Source organism: Archocentrus centrarchus, chromosome 7, assembly GCF_007364275.1.
Source record: "Archocentrus centrarchus isolate MPI-CPG fArcCen1 chromosome 7, fArcCen1, whole genome shotgun sequence".
Taxonomy (NCBI): Eukaryota; Metazoa; Chordata; class Actinopteri; order Cichliformes; family Cichlidae; genus Archocentrus; species Archocentrus centrarchus.
In genome coordinates this window covers 31,144,445-31,160,481 of record NC_044352.1, presented here as the reverse complement: position 1 = coordinate 31,160,481, position 16,037 = coordinate 31,144,445, and the positions used below count along the sequence as shown (strand labels likewise).

General features: G+C 38.7%; 1 protein-coding gene across 1 annotated transcript in view; it reads right to left on the bottom strand.

Moving 5' to 3' along the window:
- Positions 1–1,085: 1,085 nt before the first annotated feature.
- Positions 1,086–16,037, bottom strand: part of LOC115782564 (LHFPL tetraspan subfamily member 4 protein-like) — a 33,047-nt gene continuing 18,095 nt past the window's right edge. Inside the window, exons 2-4 of the mRNA XM_030732789.1 lie at positions 5,198–5,434; positions 2,169–2,185; positions 1,086–1,245 (exon numbers count right to left, since the gene is read on the bottom strand). Coding sequence (XP_030588649.1) covers positions 1,192–1,245; positions 2,169–2,185; positions 5,198–5,434 — 308 coding nt within the window. The 3' untranslated portion in view covers positions 1,086–1,191. The remainder of the gene's footprint in view (positions 1,246–2,168; positions 2,186–5,197; positions 5,435–16,037) is intronic.

Sequence of the window (16,037 nt, the reverse complement as noted above, 5' to 3'; positions counted from 1 at the left end):
GTATGCTGGAACCATAAACTGGAGTAAACTGCACACTGGAGAAGGGGATCGCGAGATACCACAAAACTGAACTTGTAAAAAAAAAGAGAAAAAAAAAAAAAAAAAGAATAAATTGACAGCTGCTGTTAAGTTAAGCAGTTTAAAATCTACACCATACTCAAGAGGGACATACTACAACAACGGGCTTCTTTTGAGGCCATGCTGATGCAGGGGACGCGTCTTATTTCCTGTGCCAAGAAAAAAAGAAAAAAAAAAAGATCATACACGATCACTTTGATTGATGTTACTCTGCTTCTCTGCTGAATATTTAGTTCAGAAATCCATTAAAAAAAAAAAAGAAAATCCCCATCTGTGTCTTCAGAAAGGAGGAGTCAAAGAAACACAACGAATCTGCACGTACTCTGATGCTCTTCCAGCACGAGGGACACTGAAACCAAGGGTAGAAATATTAAACTCGAATGCATTAGAGTCAGATGAGGTTTTGTTGTCGGCTGTTTTTGTCAGCAGTAATGTTATTTACATTGTTAAGTATGTACAGTTTGAGGATCTCCCAGAGATGTTAGGTTCTGTAAAGCTGCAATGGGGTACTCTTTTGAATTTCTTACATTTGAAGGTCCTTAGATGAAGAGCCATACGAGTCCCTGTCGAAGCGTTTTAAATGTTTAATAATGGACTTGCTGCCGTATTGCGAGTCTCCGCTCGATCGGTGTGTGAGGAGTATTGATTATCTGCTCTCTGTAAGCCATGAATGCACACAAGACACAAACTCAACAACGGTAAATAGCAAAAATTCAAATTAACCATTATGAAATCATAAATGGACATTATGGTTCTTCATCGTAAGGATTGAATTTCTCACAAAAAAATCAAGACTTTAAATACAGTAAATCTTTTTTTTTTTATCATAAAGGTATTCATTGAGAAAGTTGAGTGTTAAATGCACTGTACAACCTTGTATAATTAATTTTTTTTCAAAATATAGTTTATCCCAGTGTGTTTGTTTTTGTTGTTGTTGTTGTTGATTTTTTTTTTTTTTTTTTTTTTATCTTACAGAATCCTGTACACTTGGTGTCTGCATTGAGATTGGGTGATATCCTGATCGTCGGAGAGGAGAGACGAGAGAAGAAGAAGAAGAGAAGGGCAGAAAGAGGAGAAAAGAGAAAGAGAAGTTGTCCAGTGCCTGCGCTGCCCTCAGTGAAGACGCTGCACTCCGTATCGTGGCTCTCTTCTATCCCGCACCTCAATCTGAAGGAAAGAACGCAGAGGCTTCATTACTGTGTGGAAAAAGAAAGAAATCCACCAAACCAGTGTACGGGCAGGAGTCTCTAATAGTCACTAATAGTAATAACATTAATATTATAGTATATTACAGTAATAGTACAGTTAGTGGTTATTACAGTGCAATGCTGCTTTGTGTTTTTCAGATTTGTATCATTTAAGATATTTATTGTGTTTGTCACTCCAAGACGAGTCTGTTTGAGGTTTACGGTATTATAAACTGGGAGCACTGAGCACACAAACTGAAACGATTTTATTTGTGCTTCTGTTGAGTAAACGTGTTTGTTTCAGTCTGCGTTGGTCTGCTCACTTTTTTAAGACAAATGACTGTGAGTCAGTTACCACCACAAAAAAACAAACAAACCTGATTTGAACTTTTTAAATCAAAACAAATATTCCCTGGATTTTTAATGATTAAAAAGATCAAAAGCCAGTTTTCAAAGTACGAGTGCTTAACCTAAACTTGAACTGAAGTGAGTCACTCTGGAAATGCTCTGAAGACTGAAACTAAACTTAACTGAAAACAAATATTTACAGAGAAATAATAAAAAACTAATGTAAAAAAAAAATGGCAAAAAAGAGTGTTGGGACTGTTTTATACTTATGTGAATGCAGTTAGCTTGAGCTAAGATTAGCAGCTACAGCTCATGGTTACTCGACCACCTTTGTGTTTTGTTTTTTGTGCATGGCAGATCTATTTAAGCTTATTTTTCTTTTGAACTGAATGAAAGAAGCAGAGTTTTATTCAGTTTTTAGTAACTTTTGGTCTCTATCAGCAAGTCTACAGTGCAAGATAAAAAGCTAACTTTCACAGTGCAGGTCTCCATTATTTCCAGTCACAATTCTTCAGACATCACGCACATTAAACGTATAAATTAAAATCAACTTACCCTCGACACAGCAAAATCTGCAAGGACAGAAAAGAACAAAAGCGTTGGCACAGACGGGCAAAACCAGAAATGAATATGCTCATGTAAGTATGACCGGAGCAGATATTTTATTTTTATTAAAGTATATTAACACTTAAATCATGTAATGCAGAAAACCTGCCATGTTTTACAGAATAAAACTCAAAGTTTTAAAACAAAAACCCACTTCCTACTCCTAGACTCTACTAGAACAGCTTTGCATGAGTCTTAGTATAAAAATAATCTTGATGTATCTCATCCTGGGCCTTAATAGAGCCTCTCAGTTCATTCTGTCTGAAACAAGCCTGCTTTAAGAAGCAGTTAAGAAAACTGATGGGCGGGTGGATAACGGGCATCCTTTCATGTTAACAAAGGAGGCTCATTTCATTTGTTTCAACTCAGAATTCAATATGACATCAAAGTGCTTTAATTTAAGAGGGAACACAAAACATGACCGACAGAGACGCAGATCTGCTTTTTTCATGGTTGTGAAAAAGTATGTGCCCCCTTCTTGATTGTTTTTTTTTTTCTTTTGCATATTTGTCACGCTTACATGTTTGAGATCACCAAACAAAACACAAAACGCAGTTTGGATTTCATTCATTAAGGGAAAAAAAAGCTCCCAAAATACTTTTTTCAAATACTTTTTCACAGCACTGTATAATATTATTTTTTACACTTAGCCGGCAGATGCTTTACATTAAACTGGAGACGTTTCTAAAACCTCAACAAAGTGTAGCTCAGATTTATGCAAGCAAATCACTTAAATGTAAATATGAACCTTAATGGTCTTAATAGTCTTCTTATGGATCCGGGTGTCACGTGTTTGTCGCTCATGTGGCCAACAAAAAGTTCACGGGCTAAAAGCTAAAGTGACATTTATTTTTAATAACAGAATGTGCGTGACAAGAGAAACTTCACAGCGCCGATGAAGCATTCGGAGCATTAAATGCGTAAAATCACTAAAACTGTCAGTGAGGTTAATCAGATAAGAAGAGAAAGACACGCCCACGCACTGGAATATCTCCAGTTACCATGGAAACCACCGTGGAGCTAGATCATCGGAGAACCGAGACATCTTATGTCGCTGTTCTCCCCGTTTATCGCTCAGGCTCTTCCTCTCCCTCTCCCTTTACTCTTGTTCTCCGTCTCTGCGTCGCTCACACTCTCAGTCTGCTGCGGCCACAGTCACACATCTTTTCCTTTCACCCTCGTTATCTGTGCTGTAGTACACTGGGTGTGCGGGATCAAATCAAACACATAAACCTTATATAAGGACCTTTTTTTTTTAAATGTTTTGCATTATCTTTTACTCTTCCCCCTCCACTTCTGCCTTCTGTTCTTCCTCCCCTCCTCTTCCTCTCTTTTCATACAGCTGAAACAATGCGATTTGACTGTCCTGATGCAACATCATGCAAACTTTCCGAAATCCTCTGGAGGACTTGCTCCCACTCTTAAATTCAGCACTGAAAGCAATTTGGCTGAAGATACTGAGGTCAGGTTGGAGTGTACTCATATTTCAAATGGGCAAATTTTGTTTATGTTATTGGCCACAAAAAAAAAAAAAAAAAGATTTGGAAAAAATCTCTAACTCACCTTTAGAGCTGCTGATTTGCTATTATGAAATATGCTCCATTTATCTTATTTTTAATTAATTTCAAAGCAGGTTTACAGTAATGTTATTTCAAGCTGGTCAAGCAAGACTGGTTAATGCTAATAGTTCTGTTACACACACACACACACACACACACACACACACACACACACACACACACACACACATATATATATATATATATATATATATATATATATATATATATATATATATATATATATTTACGCACATATGAATGTAAGTGTTTGGAGGGTGACTGTTGCCTTATGGATGGAACGGATTAAACTGTGGTTTTGTGCATTTTATCATAAAATGTAAATATTAGCATAACCGGCTAACAGGTTAGCTAAAAAAACTATCTCTGTTCCCAAAGTCAAACAGGAGTTTATTAAGTTAACTGAACTGTATACAAGTTTGGCTTGTGGCTATCTCTGTTTTTTTTAACCACAGGGAGAATAATTGGTGTGGCTGAGAAAACAGGAGCACTGAACATTTATGCGATAGGGACCTGTCAATCATATGAGTGTTTGTGTGAGTGATAGTTCCTCCTTAAATTATACCCTTCTTTGTATTTTGTATTGTATCTCTGTATTTTGAATTTGATTTACATGATGTTGTATTAAATTAGGAAATAAGGAAATTATGCAGCTCGCGTTGGTGCAACAGGACCATCGGGGTCAGATGTGATGGTTCACTTTGACCTGTGATTTTTGGAAATCCTGGAACACCAGTGACAGACAGAGCGTCCTTCAAGAAGCTGAAGAATTTCTGATGAAGACTACTTAAAGAAATGATGAGAAAGCTGCCAAAGAGGGTTCAGGCTGTGTTGGAGAACGAAGGTGTTCATACAAAATATTGACTTTTAAGCTAATTTCAAAACAGTTTTTGCCTCGTGTACTGTATTTCCATTACACAACATTCCAATGATAATTCAATTTCTCACTTTTCTAGCTAAAGAAATAGAAAAGAAATAAGGGGCAGCTCAGGGCTTTTCCACAGTACCACATGCATGCTAGGACAAGGGCTGTAACCCTGAATTATAGCTCACTGAATAAAGGATCATTAATGTAGTAAACCTCTAAAATGTACCCATATAAAACACAACGTTCATGTTAATGCCTGCAGTGTATTGTTTCCACTTTTACTGTGATATTTCCTAAAATACTTAAAAAACAAATCAAAACAAAAAAAAAATCAGTTTATATTGATGTCCAAGGTCATATTAGTTATATTAATCAATGACATCATTCCAGTGTATTTGCATAGCAAATGCCTTTTAAAATGTATGTCAATAAATCAAAAACAAATCAAACATAAAGATCAGAAAATAAGTGAAATTATTTCATAAAAGAAATGTTGGTTAAACACTGATCTTCATTATTCCTTTACTCACCTTTGTTGTCTGTTTGCAGATCATCAAGATAGAAATCCGTCTGCCGGTTGCCCAGGACGAAGGCCAAGAAGGAGAGGATGAGGGCATCCAGGATTCCCATGATGGCCAGCATGTAGGCCCAGCGTACAGAGCAATCGCCCAGGGAGTATTTTCCTGTCTGCTCCCCGCACATGTCCCGGATCACCTCAGCATCCCATCCGTCGGGGAAGATCATGCAACCCAGCACCAGGCACACTCCTACAGGAGGACACGGAGGTGGAGAGGAGATGACAGAGTTAAAGCAGGAATATGGATTGATTAGGTAAATATGCAAAGAGATGAGAGAGCAGGGGGAAAGAGATACACATGATCTATGATTTCCTCACAAACTCTCTCATCTCTGGATGTAGAAGAAAGCGGAATCATCATGTGTTTGCATCTTGAGTTTGGTGAGCTGTTGGTGTGTTACATGTGCATACATGCATCATCTGGTGTCATTTTTGCTTAAGCACTTTCGAGTGCCTGCACTCACAAGAACTGAGGGTAAAAAAAACTAACACAAACCCAAAAAGTGTGCAAAGGTCACACTCACAAAAGAAAATGTTTGGGAGTCCAACAAAGAAGAAATCATAGTTCAGTTTGTTAGATCCATGTTTCACAGGGTGGCTGGTAATGGACTCATAAGATTGCTAAACTCTCACAGTCTGCAGGCATCTTAAAGAACATTTTCTCTCACAATTTAAGGTTTAAAATGGATCCATGTGCTCCATCAATAGCAGCCTTATGTTAATGTGTAATTTTAAGACAGAACTTTCTGCCCATGAGCAAATTGGGAGATCAAATGATGCAATAATGTGGTTAATCACCACCCACATCCCCGATGCGTTTAGTGTGCCTAATAGTGTTATTACACTCACTGATGCCTGTTTCATCCAGCTGGACCAGTTTAGTGGGTGGGATAATCACGGAGATGTCATCTGCTGTACCTGGTTACAGTGCTACATTTAATTACTTTTAAGAACACTTTGGACTTAAAAAAAATCTTTCTACTAAACTTTTAACTACGTTTTTGGACTTTCATTATCTACATTCCCTTTCATTGACTATTCTCCTTTAATGAGTAACCATTCGTAGCAATCAGCAGCTAGATGAGGTGACCAATCACTCGCACCCTTTGTTTATCAGTGAAACAACATTTGTCAGTTAAATTTTGTTTTATTTTTGCATACATTATTAAGCAATCAGTTAATGACAGAGAGTGGCTCCTGTACTGTAGTGGTTCACACATTTGTTTAACAGGCAAAAGATCCCAGTTACATCTTGGGAGGAAACACAGATTCCTTTGGAGCTGTGACAGGAGCTGAGGAGGGGCCGGCACCGATAGGGTGGAAAAATGGAGTCCATAGCCTGTGCACAGTCACCGTGAGACAACTGAAAGAGGGAAGGAATTTAAAACATACACTCACTCACACACACACACACACACACACACACACACACACGCACGCACGCACACACAGCCAAGCCCTCTAGCGAAAGACACACATTTATCTTCCATGCTACAACAAAAATGGTAATCTATACTTTACACCTCAGCTCATTCATCAAAGTGAGTATCACTGGGGAGCTGATTGTGCCATATTCCTTGCTCACCAGCACTGTTTAAACAGCAGCCAGCCTGTGCCTGAGGGGCTGTAAGTAAAGCACTGGGCTCCACTGGGAGACGGGGAACATACATGGCAGACGTCACACTGGATCTTCATTTCAGACCGGACGTTTCTTTTCCACAGGCAACATCACTCGTGATACACATGAAAAGTCAGACAGATCTGGCCGTGATTATTACACTTCATTCAAATACATGCTGAAAAGATTTAGAGTCTGGAGCTCAATTGGTGTGCAAATGTGAATATTTTATTACTGCAAATACCCGTGTGGATGTTGGGCACCATTTGTGTTTGAATGGTACCCAGTCAAACACAGCGATGTGTGCATAGAGTGACACACAGCTCACAGAGGATAATAAAACCAGATTCTGTTGCTCAGTATATGAGACACAATCTTTCCTTCTTGGCATCAAATAAACAAAAGGTCAGTGGACCTTTCTGAGTGTGGACGCTTGCTTGGTAGGTTGCCCAGTAAGACAAAATGCAGTAGATAAAGCTAGTAAGTTTGAGCGCTGAGAGTCTAGGAATCTAAATGTGTAATAAAATCGAAGGTTTTTCAAGTTTTCAGGTATTAGTCATTGCACAGCTTTTGCGCTGAGAGGTTGGAATGTTGTGCTTCTTAGCAGTTCAAGTTGTTGAGTCGCCTGGGTGTCAACTTTGTACTAAAAAAACCTAACAAACATTAGAAATTTAAACTACACAGAATGCTTACAGGAAATCCAGAGTGTACCATGTACAGTAGTCTGCAGTCAGCCAGGACTGTGTAAAGGGCTGAGAACCTCTGACGTGGTAACTGAGCAACTTTTGCCGCCCGCAGGGCTCTTCTTAGTATTATTTGGTGTGCAGGTTACACTTTATCTTGATATTTTTTCTTCCCAAAAGGTATAAACAAAAAGGCACTTCTGAGTCAAAGCTACATGTCCCAAATGTCACACAGGGACTTTTATTAACATTCAGCTGTAGATGACATGTACCTGAGAAATTGCTCAAAAATAAACTACTGGCATATTTAAATAATAATGCTCCTCAAATAAATTAATGCTTTTTTTCCTCTATAAAAAAGACTCACAGCTGTGTTATTAAAATGTAAACAGAAAAGATACAGAGCATAAACAGCAAAAGGTTGACTTATTCTTTAAAAAGCCAGTCTGGTGAAGTAGACTTCACCAAAGTGCTTCCTCCTGTGTGTACTCCTGTACATCTAGTACTTTGTGCAAATAACAAAACATGTAAACAGACTGAATGAATAAAATTCCATCCTTCAGTCAGCAGGATTCGAGCCAGCTCAGTAAATCCACAGACATATGCACTGATGTATCACAGCAACGGGCTCAATGTGGGGTCTATGCATCCGCCAGCTGCATCACCAGCACACAAAAAAGACCCACTTCTGCTATTAAGGTCACGTGACTTACGGTACAAACCAACTTCCACTATGGAGTTGGAGGAGCCCTCTTGCTTGCTCTTGGGGGTCCAGGCGATGCCAAAGCGTACGAATGGACGCAGTACAAGGTTGCATGTACACAAAATGTGGCGACAGCAGAGGATTTCAGGTTTCCAAAACTCTCTAAAAGTCGTTGATGTCACCGGAAAAGTCACTGAATTTGTCGCTAGTCGCTTTTTGAAAAAAAAAAAAAAAGTCGCTGGGGGTTCTGAAGAGCTGCTAAATCCAGCGACAAAGTCGCTAAGTTGGCAACACTGCCGTGCTGTGGCTTCCTGCATGATTTTATGGGTGAAGCACTGAAAGAAAGAGGCGGGGCAGTGAGTTGTGCACAGACAAATGATTGTAACGCGACATAGACTATATCAATATAAACAATATTGTCTCATTTTATATCGCGTATGAAAATATATTGATATTTCTTAAAAACTCAATATATCGTCCAGCCCTAAAAACAAGATTATTTTGATTATTAACTGCATTTTTATGATATCTTAGTAAGGACTCATAAATAACTGCACTTAACCAGTGTTAGGGAACCCTGTTTATGTTTTGTGCATCTGAAAGAAGAAAAAAATAGTAGCTGAGTTATCGAATTTTCAAATCATCAAATCCTATATCAGTCGGTCTTTAACTAATTTGAATGAATAGAATTTACAGTATGTTCAGAAAAAGTACTGATGCTTTGTACTTACTTTTTCATTTAAATCCAACTCAGATCCTTTTTGCTAAGGATATGAGAAGATTTTCTCATTTAAAAGACATTGCAAAGATATGGCTATTTCCTTAAGACAGTACAGTAAGTGCTTAAAGCGGGCGAAAGTCCTGCAGTACAGTTTGGTGCACTGGTAAAGGTTGCCAAGCAGGTGGGAGAAGGTAAAACCTTTGAATGCAAGGCTGGAATCACCACATAGCAGCCAAAAAAAAAACAGTGAGCTTTTCTGTCTGAGACAGGTGAGTGTATAGAAAAGGTGTGGAAAACACAGGTATTAAGGACTAAATACAGGGATAAATATTAAACATTCATTTGATTAAAAAAAAAGAAAAAAAATGAATTTCACCAAAGCTGGAGGAGAAGTGGTGTTCTTACAGGTCCTGAAGGTGATGGATCTGAGTACATTAAAGTCACATCCATTAGTCATTTGGTTGAACCCTGTCACATTAGGGATTCCCTGAAGATCTCGCTTTTCATATACTGGCAATCCATCATGAGAATATGGTGGGTGGTGAACTCACGGCAACAGATGAGGGATGATATAAGATTAGTCACCACCTCTCTGTGTAAACATACAAACACGAGCAGTCCTATTTTGAGCTGAAATTTACGCCGTTTAAAAAAAAATGTGACCGCTCCTCTGACAGAATGATTGCAGGCATAATGGGGGAATGTAATGAGAAAGAATATAATGAGGATAACACAGTAAGTAATGAGAGAATAGAAGAGCAAAGGAAGTAATCATCATGGGAAATCACTGCGTTATTAGCTTCTTTTATGGCCTTTATGCAAAATATTAACATAGATGAGAGATGGTAAAATCATTAACTGAGTAATGAGTGTCAGGTAACATGTTTTATGGATTTTTGATGAATGTTCCCCATCTAGTAAGAAACACCTTCATAGTTATTGAGTGTGGGCTCTTTGGAAACATGGCTGGAAAGCCTGACGGCACACAACTTCCTCGTGGCAACTCATTAACTAGTCCATTTCCCTCTGTAATACATGTTATTTATTTACCAGTTATAGTTTATTTGTGCTGTAAGCAATTATCAGAACCTTTCTTAATCTAATGTTTTGGCAGGAAATTAAATCTTATGATGTCTTATGCTTTCATTGCGTCAGACTCACCTTCCTCAGTCTGCAGTGCTTTTTGTTATTTTCAATGTAATTTGGTATTTTGGGTCGACTTTATGAATTTTATGACAGTTAATTAAGCAACCTGTCAAATGTGAACATCCACTATGGTCTAGGGACCGACTTTTTAGATATACCTTGTAGTTTTCTTATCCAAAGCTCGTGAAGGTTTCCCCATGGGTTTTCCTTGCATTGCTGCTGCATTCAAAGATTTCAGCATTAATTTGCATGCACCTAAAGTTGTCATTACAGAGAAAACATTAGTTTTTCTTTAACTCTGGATTTATTGAACATGCATGGGTGATAGGGACAACAAATCCTCCCACTGGGGCCACGTTTCATCAATGTTGCAACATGCACTCTGAGACTTACAACATGAGATAATCTCTCTGTGCTCATTTTTTGCATGACAATGAAATGCCATGCTCCCAACACAAAAGAGGACTAACAGTGGTAAATTGATTTACAATTTCCAACTCATATAAGGAATGCTCAGAAATTGCTTTTGTAACCATGGACAAGAATGAGTATAGGCTGTGACTTGCAACATCTTTTTGACAGTTTTAACTGTTTGATACTGGAGGCCTGGGACCAGGCCATAGCTAGCAAATCCTGTAAAGTTACTGCTATTAAGAATAAAACAATGTACCGTTATGCATTTATTTACATCAGATTTGGTGGAGCTGCAGCTGAGAATTTTTGGCCAGTGTTTACTGACTCGTTATAAATAGGTTTTTCAGATTTCACTCTGGCCTAGTTATAATGATGAGGAGAATAAAGCCCCAGTCATGCAGGCCTAGAGACCAGTCAGCAACCCCCTGGCAACTACCAGTCGCCAGGGAAAATGTTGTTGTGGTGTGCCTCAGGGTTCCATTTTCGGTCCAGTCTTGTTTTCATTATATATGCTGCCTTTGGGAGAGATTTTTAGGAAGTACAATATTCCCTTTCATTGTTATGCAGACGACATCCAAATTTATTTCCCTATTAAACTGGATGCTTGTGTCCCGCTGCGGCCTCTGTTTAACTGTCTTCATGATGTCAAAGACTGGTTAACACAGAATTTTCTTACCTTAAATGAAAACAAGACAGAAACTATTGTGTTTGGAAGTCATATCCTTGGCCCTCTTGCTTCTTACTGCTCCTCGACTGTCAGAAGCCTTGAAGGTTTTTTTTGACAGTTCCTTTAAATTTGAGAAGTAAGTGAACATAGATGTAAAGACCAGTTTCTATCAGTTACGGCTGATTGCCAAAGCTAAATCCTATCTTCCCCCAAAGGACCTCAAAAAACTTATTCATGCTTTCATCACCTCTAGATTGGACTATGTAATTTTCTGTATTCTGGTCTTGAGTGATCATCTCTCCATCGTTTGCAGGTAGTCCAAAATGCTGCTGCATGTCTTTTGACACGTACTAGAAAGCATGAAAACACATCACTCCAGTTTTAGCAGGTTTACACTGGCTCCCTGTCCAATCTCGTATTGATTTTAAGCTTCTTTTACTTACTTTTAAAGTCTTAAATGGAATGGTACCCAGCTATTTGGCTAAGCTGCTCAAACTATATAACCCTAAAAGAGCACTGAGATCATCTAGCCAGATGCTCTTAGTGCAATCGAGGTCTTGTTTTAAACATAGAGGGGATTGGGCGTTTGCAGTCGCAGCCCCTAGACTGTGGAATAATTTGACACTTTATATTCATACTGCTGAGTCCATACAGTCATTTAAATCCTCTCTAAAAACTCACCTTTTTACCTAGGCTTTTAATTCAAGTTCAGTTTGAGTCCCATCAGGTTTTATGTTGTGGTGTCTCTTGTTTTAGTGTGTTAGTTTTAGTTTGTTTTATTGCATTGTATTTATTGTATTTCTTTGTTTTTAATGTTCTATGCTTTATTCTATTTTATTCAACTATGGAGTTATCTTGCTTATTTTTATCTTGTAAATCTTTTTTTTACAATCTTTTTATCTTGTTAATCTTGTAAAGCACTTTGGTCAACAATGTTCTTTTTAAATGTGCTATAGAAATAAAATTAAAGCTTCAAGTAGCTTCCACATCTGAAAAGTGACGCCAGTGCAGAATTGCCCTAAATATGCATTCTTTTAAATGCCCCCAGGGGTCAAAACCTGTGGTTGCCCTCAGCCCTGACCTCAGTAAACACTTTTCTGATGAGTTTAATATCTCACTCACTTTGGGTCTTATTGAACAGAATTATTAGGTCCATTTTGTACATTTTGGTCTGATTCAGTGTTTGTTCACTGGCTAACTTGTGATTGACAGTTGGTTAGCCAATGAGTTTGTGGCTTCACAGTCAGATCTGTTCCTCAGTTGTCACCACCAAAGCACCACAGTGGCTACAGTGAAAGCGCTGAGCTCAAGCCTTAATAACAGGACTTCACAAATACGTCGGTGACACTGTGGAGGATGGACTTTTAGAGCCAGTCTTAAGACGGAGGTTTCAGCACTTGGTGCATTTTTTTTATAGATTCAAGGTTAGCTCCATAAGTCAGTGATGATAGTTGAAATTTGGGTCAGTTTACTTTCAAATTTGTAAGCTCACCATGTGGTGCATTTTTTTTCTAAACAAAGCCTTCATTCAAATGTAATTTAGTAACTAGTGTTTTTAACATACTCAGAGGTAGTTGGTACTTCAGTTTAGTAAAACAATGCGTGTACATGCACAGTTTAATGCATTAATAACTCAAACTATTCAACACAGTGAACACTGCATAAAAAAACATTTCTTTGTGAATAGCATGCCAGTATGACAGTAACGATCATGTGGCATGTACTCTCCGTGCACTCTCCTCTAGCTCCTTTTTTCTTTCATCTTCAACTCAAGCCTTTAAGTGGGCACCAGCAGGCTAAAAATAACCCCCACCTTCCCACAACCCAAGAAAAGCCTTTTGAAGTTGTTGGGGTTTTTCCTCTTCCTTCCTCCCCTCCACTCTCTCAAGACACTGCATTCTGAACTTGGAAGGAAGGAACTTCAAAGGCAACAAGCGGAGGAATCGAACAGAGAAGGCGGATGGGAAGAGGGCGAGAAGAGACGAGCAGAGCTGATGAGTGAAAGGGAAAAGGAAAAAAAAAGAAAAAAGCAAGTCGCGTGGCTACTGCTGCTCCACTCTGTGTCTTATGTCATTTTTTTCCCAATTCATCTCAGCTCATCACCTCCTGTCACTTCTTTTCAGCTCAGCATTCACAGCCCATCAGCTGTTGGCAGGCATCGAAGCAGATCAAACCAGTGAAAACAATTGGAAATGCACCACCTGGATGTGATTGTGATCCATCTCATTAAAATGACGATGATTCATTTTTATTTTTAGCACCTGAAGATATTTATAGGGTTGTTACGTAACAGGTTTGTCATACCGTCTTATCTACATGTCTACACAGATACTTTTTTTCACTCTCGACAGCCCAAAATGATTATATAAGTCCTCTAAAAATACCACGAGTGTGCTAAATATAAATTGTGTGAAGTAATTTTGACTGGTGCAGGTACAGACTTAACCCTACCCTGTGTTTGAGTACATTGCTGTGATGTCATCCAACACCTTTTTTTTTTTTAATATTTTAAGGATTGGTTTGTGAAGGAGTTAGAAGGCACAGCTTATGTGTTTTACAGACGGCAATTACAAGCACATTTTGTGTGTATTTCACAAGTTACTGCTCACACCAAGTCAAGAAAAGGTAAGGTTGCTATTTTCTGATAGCTTACCTTATGGGTGGCCAGTGGGCAGTGTTTTGAGTTTGCAGTGTAGCCAGTGGATAACCATAACTTGTATTTCAACGATGGATGTCACCACTGTGACGTCACCCATTGGTTTTTGCACGCCACACTGTGGAATTCAGCGATTCAGTTCGACAGGAGCCGCGCAGAGACACATGCTCATTAGTGCTAAGTAAGAGACTAATGTAATACTAGAATTTCACCCACCAAAACAGAAGCACAACCTTCATGGATGGTACAAACCACACAGCAAGCTGTATTATTTGTCAAATAATTCCATAAAAATTACTCAAAAAAGGCACCAAACATGCTGTTTAGTTGGGCTTTTTTTTACATACACTATGTGGACAAAAGTACTGGGCCACCTACACATTATATCAACTGGAGCTCCTCGGCCGTGGAAGCTCATGCCATATAGTGTAGAAGTCTGTGGAGATTGACTTTCTTTTAGAGAAAGCCTCAAGTGGGCAGTAGAGAAACTGCAGTTTTTGGCAGCTGTTTTTGTAGCTTGTGGGTCATGCATAACTGATATCTGGGAGTTCTCACTCAAACATGGTTGTTCAGTACTCCTCAGAATACAAATGAAAAGCAGATCTTTTGATTATTCATCTTCATATATAGATATCTGTTTACAGAGATTAAAGAGGCCCTGTTATGCTCACTCCCTCTTGGACTCTATTAGAGTGGCTTTGCATCGCAAGGCAACATAGTGTTTATTCATCTTATACTGGGCCTATTTGATGCAGTCCATACAGATTGTAGTGAGACATTTATATCCTCTTATTTAAGGTCACTCTTCCTTTAAGCCAGCTTTCTTCCAATTGGTCGCCCCTTGTAGACAAAAGGTTTAACAGCAGGTGGGTGGAGCATCTGTGCTCGCAGTCTGAGCTGTTTATCTGAGATGGCCATATTAGAGATATCCTCTTTCACTGACATCATATAGAGCCAAAGAGCACAAAGCTGCCTGAAAGACTGATGCCTGAGCTAAAGAAGCACATAACAAGTCCACTTTAAGTATGGCAGTATAAGCCTGTAATAAGACTGCATGCTGCTGTCACTTTAAACAGTGTAAAAATGTCACCAGTGAGTTGGTATGGATAATCCAGCATCCAGCATAATATTGATTAAATTGTCAACCCTATACAGTATGTTTGAGAGTTGTCATCAAAACTGGAAAGTAATATTTACATACTGTTACCATATAAAAAATTGGCCATTTTGAGATCCTGATGGTGCAAAAACTGATGAGGCTAGATACAAAAACCTCCCATAAATAGTTCTAACTTTTGGCACCTGTGAGGAAGCAACCCGCTGCAGATTTTAGTCCAACACAGAGCAGCAGAGGGGAAAGGTGTGAACATGACTGCACTGAGAGATCGCCATGTCCTCTCCATAATGTAATAAAGCTGTTTGAGGTCGGCCTTTCCTCTGCTGCTGTGTCTAAACCTTGGCCTGCTGTCCTCCTATATAATGGACGGCCTTGCTTGCTGTTATACAGAGCTTTTATTAGTGCTGAGATCAAGCCTGTTGTGTGTGTGTGCGTGTGTGTAGGTGTGTGTGAGTGTATGTGTGTGTGTGAGAGAGACAGAGAGAGAGTGACTGTTTGTATGTAGATTGCTGAGGGGGCACTTTATAAGATGTTGCTGCCGCCAGGGTTCACTGGCCCACTTGGCACGGAGCTTTCCCCTCATTTTTTCCCTTTCATTCAGTTTGGTCTCACACGCTTTCACTTCTGTTCCCTACTGTAAATTCTGTCTCTGCTTCATTTTACATTTAAAATTTGTTGGTTATGAATTTACTTGCTGTATGTAAGCTGCATATGATGCCATGTGCTTAGAAATGCTCACATTTTACCAAACTTTGTCTAAAACATTAGATGTGATAACGTTACCAAACAGGGCTCCTTTTAATTTAGAACTCTGTGGACGCTTTTAGTTTTATTTCCACTCCTCGAGGAAGTTGTTGGCACGAAACTACTATGTCTTACTTTAGTCAGTTTGTGTGTGATATTTCCATATGGAAAGATTACAGCCTTACTGAAAAATATGCAAAAATACTTAAGTGATGGTACAGACTGGTGCTTATAGTTTCTTTTAATTGATTGATTTTCCATAATTATGAATTGTAAATTTAAATTTGTAAATTTAATCAAAGTAATAACTTAAAAATGAATGGG